Source organism: Ranitomeya variabilis, chromosome 2 (genome assembly GCF_051348905.1).
Source record: "Ranitomeya variabilis isolate aRanVar5 chromosome 2, aRanVar5.hap1, whole genome shotgun sequence".
Lineage (NCBI taxonomy): Eukaryota > Metazoa > Chordata > Amphibia > Anura > Dendrobatidae > Ranitomeya > Ranitomeya variabilis.
The window spans coordinates 91,372,953-91,382,031 of NC_135233.1; the positions used below are offsets into that span (position 1 = coordinate 91,372,953).

At 38.8% G+C, this 9,079-nt stretch overlaps 1 protein-coding gene across 1 annotated transcript; it reads right to left on the reverse strand.

The window, feature by feature from the left end:
• Positions 1–1,961: 1,961 nt before the first annotated feature.
• On the reverse strand, positions 1,962–8,491 carry LOC143804520 (uncharacterized). Its single transcript, XM_077282678.1, has one exon. It carries the CDS (start codon positions 8,232–8,234, stop codon positions 6,342–6,344), a length of 1,893 nt encoding a protein of 630 aa, XP_077138793.1. The 5' UTR covers positions 8,235–8,491; the 3' UTR covers positions 1,962–6,341.
• Positions 8,492–9,079: the final 588 nt, after the last annotated feature.

A 9,079-nucleotide genomic window follows, 5' to 3' on the forward strand; every position in this document is an offset into this window, starting at 1 on the left:
AGCCACCTTTTGCTTTGATGTATATATATATATATATATATATATATATATATATATATATATATATGTGTGTGTGTGTATATATATATATATATATATATATATATATATATATAGCTATACTATATGTACACATTTAGTTTAGCTATTCTATTTTTAACCTGTCAGTGTGATTTTACTGTACACCGCACTGAATTGCTGGCTTTTCTATAGGACACAGGTGCGTATTTCTCTCAAGTCACACGTGTGGTCCGTGTGTAATCCGTATTTTTCTCGCCCCCATAGACTTGCATTGGTGTATTTTTGGAGGAATACGCTGACAATTGCAGCATGCTGCGATTTTCTCAGCCCATAAAATACGACCAAGAAATATACGGCTGATGGGAGCTGCCCCATAGAGAAACATTGGTCCGAGTGCAATGCGTTGTTTTTGCGCCTCTCACTCATCCGTATTTCTCTCTAGTGTGTCCCCGGCCTTAGTGTGATTTGATTCTCCCATAAAAGAGAATCGAACTTAATTTATCCATCTTTGTTGTCGGATGCCAGACTGCACTCAGATGACATTCAAGTGCAGTCTGATGTTTCACACACACCCATAGATTTGTATGGGTATGTGTGATATGATCATCTGATCCATATTGGCATAAGAAAAAAATTGCAGATCTGAACTGCCCCATAATTCAACAGTGGGCCGAGTACTGTCCAATAAAACATCAGATAGCACTCAGCCGTGTTATACGCTAGTGTGAGCGAGTTCTCGGTGAAATCATCAGTTTGTTGTTTCCTCCTGTTTAAAAAGATCCTTGTTAGATTGGCAAGCGTTGCGCTTGTTTTTTTCTGACAGCTCCTTTGTTTCTGAACAACGTTGAGAATGAATGGAAGGGCAGTAAGTTGCATGTCCACTCGAACCTTATGAGGATAAAAGAATTGCAAGGCAAAAAATAAGAAAAAAAACGTGGTGGGTGCTGTCACGATGAAGACAAGGATGAGAAGGTATAGAAAAACCATGAACATTTATTAAATGACAGCAATGTGTTTCAAAATCAATCTGATTCCTTCCTCTGGCTATAATACAAAGAAGTGCATAATGCAACTTATAAAGGAAGTCATGACTCAAGGAAATGACACGTCCCACCCACTGGCGAATATCAAATCCTGGACACACAATGGAAAAAATCTGAATAGTTTATAATCTTAATACAAATAATGCATTAAAGATTATATATAGGTTCTCTAGATGAAAACGCAAATTAAGAAGGGAAAAAAATGAGGATAAAAGTGCACTGTTTAATTGATCGGTGCAGGTCCCAGTTGTCGGACCCCCAGGCATCTATAAATTGTACGGTAATCTATCTTCTGGAAAGGTGATAATAACCTATTTTTGTGGGAGAAACTCTTTCAGCTTTTCTATAATTGTTAAAGATGTAGGAAGTATAATCATTGCATATAGTATGATCATTGGTGAGCCCCTCCCTCAGTCTCTGACTTTTTGAAGGCACAGATAAATTTTTCTCTGATGTCCACCTTTACATTGGGGCAGCAGCTCCATGAAACATCTCCGCACCAGACGTGTGCCTGCAGTAAGGCCTCTTTCACACTTCCGTCGGTACGGGCCTGTCGCAATGCGTCGGGCTGCCGTACCGACGGACGTTGTGAATTTTCTGCACGACGTGGGCAGCAGATGGACGCATCCGCTGCCCATTCTGCAGTCCGGGGAGGAGGGGGCGGAGTTTCGGCCGCGCATGCGCGGTCGAAAATGGCGGACCCGTCGCACAAAAAAACGTTACATTGAACTTTTTTGTGATGATGGTCCGCCAATTACCGACGCATCCAGTGCACGACGTATGGATCGTGTGTCCATACGTCGCGATGAGTCGGTAATACAAGTCGATGTGGAAAAAACGCATCCTGCGGGCAACTTTGCAGGATACGTTTTTTTCACAGAACGACGCATTGGGACGTTCACATTCCAACGGAAGTGTGAAAGAGGCCTAACAGTAAGAATGCCTCTCAAACAGATAAATACTACAAATCAATGGAAATTGTAGGTACATGTTTGGCATTATTGACTCGGTGCCTTTTATTTGGAGTCCCAAAATGTTACTCTACCAACATTTTTACACCATGAGGTTAATCATGAAAGGTGATAATGGAAATCCCACAAATTCACCCACAGACCCATAGACACAGAACACACATGTATTTAATAAAAGACAGTGAACATATCGATAATACTATTTTTTTTTTTTAGTAAAATCTTTATTTAAATGAGTTTATTGGTTTAGGGCATTGTTATATTTGAGGAGTCTTTAACACAGAAAACTGTAGTCTGTAAAATGTTCCCAAAAGCTAACTATCTTAATGTCTGACAGAATGGCCACTAAAAGCATTCATAAAGTAATAACCTTAAAACACATACCACCCCATCACCCCACCTCCGTAGAACGAAAAAATGAAAAACCATCTCCTTCTCAAGAGACCTTCTGTTGTAGATCTATATACTTTCTGCAGTGGATTTCTTGGATCTCTTAGGGTAAGCGCACACAACATCTTTTGCGCCTGGATCCTGAAACCTGCCTTAAAAAGCGCTGACTAAACTCTCCAAAGAATGAATATATACCGGTACATTTCTATGTACAAATGACTTGTTCAGTCTTTTGATCATCTCTTAACCACTTTTGGTTTCCAAAGATGGCAAACAGTTAAACAAAGTGAGCAGACCATTCTCATGGCATCTTCCGCTCTGAAGGAGCTCGATATTTTATAGTAAAGGACAATAGGAACACTTAGAACATACAGAGGGGGTGGAAGGTGTCTTTGTGAGCATTTTGCCTTTGTTTATGCTTCAAAAACTTACAGTTTCTTCATTGTTAAATGGAGTTAAAAATTGTTTGGAGGTCAAAAATTTCAAAAAAATGGTGAGATGTTGACCCCCTTAAAAATTTGCTAAAAAAACAGTGCTTCAGGAATGAAATGCCAGCGTTTCCTGAAGCGCCTTCATCTTGAAAAACCCAATAGTTCGCCCACCTGGAAATGGCGTAGTCTGTACAAATGCTTACATTCCATTTACTGAACTTAGAATCTCTTTAGAGAATTTTTGTAGAACTATTATGATTTCAATTGTTCACTACAAGATGAAAAGTTAAGCAGTTTTTTCACTATACTTTCTGTGTCAACTCCTCATGAGTTTCAATATGTCTGCTCATAGTTATTGAAAAGCTCATTATCAGGTTAGTTTCACGAATCCAACATTCACGGTCCATGTGCATTGACCGGCTGCAGATCTCCTGACCCAAACTTGACAATTTTTTAGACATAAACAAGAACCATAAATGTTAAATGTTTAAAGACAGAGATTTCATAATGATTCTTCAATGAACCATGCTCCTGGTGGATGGATGAGTATTTATTTTCAGAGACTGGATTACAATGATCGGTAACACCTCTATACAAAGTTGATAACACCGGATACACCAATCATAATAGGTGATGCCACACCTGACCCTCCCTTCATAATGAACATTGTACATAGTTATTAGATGGTTCAATATAAAAGATAAGGTCTGGGTCTGACCAGTGTGGCTATGTGCATATGTTGTTTCCTGAAACAACAGAAAGTTAGAGTCTAATAAGGCCCCAGGGTGGAAGTTGAAAGATGACTATTTTTATTTTTAATATGTGTTTTGGAATGTTAAAAAACGAAAAATGTGTAACACAAAAGCCTAATTTAAAAAATATGCCATTTGCTGATGATTGGGTGCCTTTAAGATAAACAGTAAAGCAAACAACTTAAAAGCCACAAAAAAATGAAGACAGTATATCGGAATATTGTAAGATTCTACAATGAAATAAATGTGTTGGTTAAAAGAAGAATACTCCTTTAAGGATTGGATTATAAATTACATTTACAGATGTAGCGTGGATATACTCAGGTTAGTCAGTAAAATCCGATATTAATCCTGGAAATAACTGTTACCTGGCAACTAAGAAAACCAATATTAACATACATTTTTTAATATTTCGTATTCGTAATTGGAAAATCAATGTTCTCCTGAAAGAAACACGAGACTAATCCTCCGCCTTACACAATACTTTATATCCTAATACCATAAAGACTTCATCTCTTAAAGTGAACCTGATTCTTTTATACAGTTTTGAGAAATTACCCAAGTAACATATTAGAAAGTTGTATAGCTGAAAAGTTGTCACCCAGAATTTTAACAAAGTTACTTAAAGGAGTTGTCCAGGATTTTAAGAAAGTTACTTAAAGGGGTTGTCCAGGATTTTAATAAAAATGCTTAAAAGTTTTGTCCAATATTTTAAGAAAGTTACTTAAAGGGGTTGTCCATGATTTTAAGATGCTTATTAATAAATATGCTTAAAAGGCGAAGTCAAGTGAAGACAAGTTATCACCTATCCTCAGAATAGGTGATAATTTGCTGATCGATGGGTGTCTGACTGCTGGGACCCACAAGAATCATTCTTTCCGGGGTTGCAGGAAAAAGATGAACAAATCAGCCTCATAAGGATGAATAGCACAGGCCGCACAAGCATAATTCTGCTTTATTCTAAAGGAAATACATTTGCCTCATTCTACCAGTCAGTGCAGGCCTCAGTAATCAGACAGCCACAGGTCAAGAAGTTATCACCAATTATGTGGATAGATCATAGCTTGCTTTCACCGGACAACCCCTTTAACAGCATGAAATGGTTTAGAATTAAACAGAAATAACTTCACCCTTTAAATAAATTGCCAGTCTAGCACTGTTCGTCTAGTAATCTATGCTGATTCTTTAATAATGACCACATCCTCCATTCATGTGTCCTCGGTCTCTAATCGATCGATTCAGCGTGATATGCTGACATGCAGTCATGACTGTGAGGACAGCGAATGGCTGCAAAGATAATGAATGATAGATGTGACGTCTTCACTACAGGATCAGTGCTATCGGTGCTACAGTAGCAGAAATTTACCTGTGGAGTACTGTCAGTCTTTAAAAAATCTTTTATTTAGTCTCTTTCCGATGTTGAGCGTAATAGTACTCCCACGTCGGAATCCCTCCCTTTGATGTGGGCTTCGGCTCTGAGCCAATCATATTCCAGGCACATGTAAGCTGTTTTGAACAGCTGACATGCGCCTCTAACAGCCGCAGGTGGAATCGCGATCCACCCACGGCTGTTAATCTGTTAAATGCTGGTGTCAATCTGTGGCATCGGCATTTAACTCACGCTTACCGGAAGCACGTCAGAAATCCCGCCCATCGGTGACCCTCATTTCTGCTACACACAGACGATCTGATCATCGCATGTATGTAGCACAGGCCATCAGACAACTGCAGCTTCTAGTCTCCCATGAAGACTTTTGAAGCATGCAAAAAGTAAAAAAAAAAGTTTTTAAAAATATAAAAGTTCAAATCACCCCCCATTTGCCCCTTTCAAAATAAAACAATAAAAAAATCAAATATACACATATTTGGTATTGCCGCATTCAGAATCACCCAATCTATCAACATAAAAAAAGAATTAACGCGATCGCTAAATGGTGTAAAGAGAAAAAAATTCAAAACACCAGAACTACGTTTTTTTTGGTCGCCACTACATTGCAATAAAATACAATAACATGCGATCAAAAGATCGTATCTGAACCAAAATAATATCAGTAAAAACACAGCTCAGCACTCAAAGAATAAGCTCTCTCCCAGCCCCAGATCACGAAAAATGGAGACGCTACAGGTCACGGAATATGGAGCCTTTTTTTGTTTACCAAAGTTTGGATTTTTTTTTTTCACTACTTAAATAAAAAAGAATCTAGACATGGAGAATCACACTGGCAGGTCAGTTTTAGCATTTAGACAACATGGTAAAATAAAAAAAAAACGCATTTGGAATTTTTTTCCCATTTTCCAGTACACGATATGTTAAGACCAATGGTGTCATTCAAAATTGCAACTTGTCCCACAAAAATCAAGCCCTCATATGGCCATTTTGAGCAAAAAAATAAAAAGTTATGGCTCTGGGAAGAAGGGGAGCAAAAAGTGAAAACGCAAAAACAAAAATACCTCCAGTCATGAAGGGGTTAATGCCTTTTTATGCTGTTTTTGCCACTTCCTGCTCTTAAACAACTTTCTTGAAATCTGAGACAACATCTTGAGCTTTTTACCCAATTAATACGATTTTTTTTTCCAGAAAACCAGAAAACCAGGAGCGCTCATTGATGTTTTTTATCCTTAATAATGCTTACATATGTGCAAAACATAAAATTGCAACACTATCTACAAAGCGAGCTCTACAAAACATACTCACTACATTAATAGGCGCATACATGTATATGGGCAGTGAGGTCACCTGTAGTCATTGCTTACTGTTTTATCCCCCTTTTGATCTGGGACCCAGCAGTAATTATCTGTTGCACTTGGTTGCTTCTCAGTCTCATTTTTCTTTGCGTTCCTCTTTCTGTGACATAGAACCCCTGTGATGATAACCATGACTAGCAGCACAGCACAGGCACCTATTACACTCGCTAGCAGCACTGTATTTTGGCTGACCTCATGACCACTTGTTGTTACCTGATTAACAGAGCTATTACCAGAAAATATGACAGTTTCTTTTGGCATGGGGGTGGTCATCATTATCTGTCCTGTTTCTCTATGATCCTTTAAATCCATAGTGGCATCTCTAAATTCGGAAGTAGGTTGGTCAGGAGTCGGAATACTGCTGGTGGCTTCTTCTAGTTCAACTCTTTCATTGATTTCTCCACTTGTAAAATCTTCAGAGTTGTGTTGCATTGGAATACATGATATGTAATCAGATGATAATAACATTCCCTTTGGACAAGAGCAAACATAACTCCCATCGGTGTTGTGGCAGTAGTAGGCACATGGGGAGTAGGTGCATTCATCGATATCCAAACATGTGGTATTGTCACTGCTAAGTGTGTACCCGGAATGGCAGATGCAACTATATGACCCATTTGTGTTGAGGCAACTTTGAGAGCAATTGGAGTTGAGACATTCATCGATATCGATGCAGAGTCTTTCTTGCTGTCGAAAGCCAGTATTACACTTACAGTAGAAACTTCCCAAAGTGTTGATACATGTCTGGCTGCAAGGTCCGGTCAAGCATTCATTGACATCAATACAGTTTGCTTTGTTTGTTGCCAACTCAAAGCCGCTAGAACATGAACATGTATAGCGATATTGGTGGTTTATACATTTTTGCTCACATAGATTAGACTGGCAGTGGTCAGGGTAAACACAGGACACCAAGTCAGATGCCAACACATACCCATCTTTGCATCTACAGGAGATGGATTTGTTTTGTGGATATTCTACACATTCATGTTCACATCCACCATTATTGTACTTACAGCCCAGTTCCTCAGAAGCACAAAAAGGTCCATTTGATTTCTTGTCCGAACGAGAATTTCCCCACTGATAAACATTAGTTTCATTAGATTGTAGACAAATTAGCCAAGGTCCAGTATGTGTTCCAATGTGACCACAAGACACTGAAGCCAAAGAGCCATGTGGGACTAAGTCCAGAGTAGAACTTTTGAAGCTAAAAGGGGTGTCATATTCAACATATCCTGGGCCAGCAAGAACAACCCGCTGGCACATTCCTTGGAAGTTAAATTTGCAGATATAGCCATCAGGCTTAAAAGAGCACAGTTCATCAGTCCATTTATAATTATCTGATGAGTCCTTCTGCAGTTTCATACTCACGCACTTTTCCTTGGTACAAGTCCCTTTTGGTTCAGTCAACCAATTAGAGAAGTGACTTTCCTTTCCATGTTGAGTATCTGTGATCCATGAAAACCCTCTTAAAGCTTCATTCCTGATAACACATGACTTCAGCTGCAATCCAATCCAAAGCTTTAATGGACGTGTAAATGGCGTGGTGTTGGTCAATTTCCAAAGTAAACTGTAAACATTTTCGGCTTCTTCTTCACTTTGTATGGTCAGAAGGTTACCTCCTCTGTTAACACATTCCGTACTTGCTTCAGAAAATTTTTCCTGGCTCAGGTGGACAAAGTAACAGGCATTAGTAAAACAGATGGCTTCACTTTGCTCTTTCCCAGGTATTGCAGATGGGAACAGTAAAGATACCGTAAAGGCAAGTACTGATATTGAAGTAGCCATTCCTTTTCTGTTCTCCTTTCTTTGATGGTGCCTTCTCACAAAGAAAATGATGAGATTTGTACAAAGTCCAGCGTAGTTAAGAAGTGGGTATGACATTAGAAATGTATATCCTTCTTCCTATAGTAGAGGTTTCTCGCATCCTGTGTTGTCGTTGATCCTATTCTTCTTGAAGTAACACAACTTCCTGTACGCCGCTGCCCTGTAATTGTTTTCTTTACTCCTCAGAGCTGTTATTTTCGATTGTGTTCAATAAAAGGAGATATTAAAGTTAAAAGACTTAACCGCTCCTCCGTTTCCTCTTAATGTTTCTCCAATAATTTACTTAGCTAAGAATAAGATGTCTGAAGTCCGGGACATTTTGGATAGCATGTAAAATATTCCCTAAATAAGTATAAAGATGCATCTATTTTTTTGTGCCTCTGGAAGGATGAGAAAATAACACTGGGCAGTTTTACAAGTAATGCCATGCATGCATCACATGCCTATTTTAACTTCATAATCTCTAAATCAACTTCTAAGTTGTTTCCATCACGGCTGGGTCATGAGAATATAAACTTGATCCATTTTTTACCCATGATGTTGACTTGAGATGATGTAGCTATGCAACACAACCAAGCAAACTCTCTTTTTTATGTTTCGAAATTTATAATTTCTTTGTTGGATTGTTCAGACTTTCAGACTTAAAAGAAAACTTGAGTTTTAATGTATTTATTGTAAAATAGGGAACCATACTATATTCTCATATACATGAGTTCATGATATCGGGGTCGACATACTGCCGGAGGCCCAGAGATGGAGCAGGGCACTTGCAAGGGCTGCTTATATTGAGGGCAATCTAGCCTGCCGTTCGGAGCTTGAGGATCTGGGGGGCACATGGCCAGATTACCCTAATCATTGGCTGCGTGCCGGGCAGAAAGCATTCTTGTAGCTCCTCATTTTAC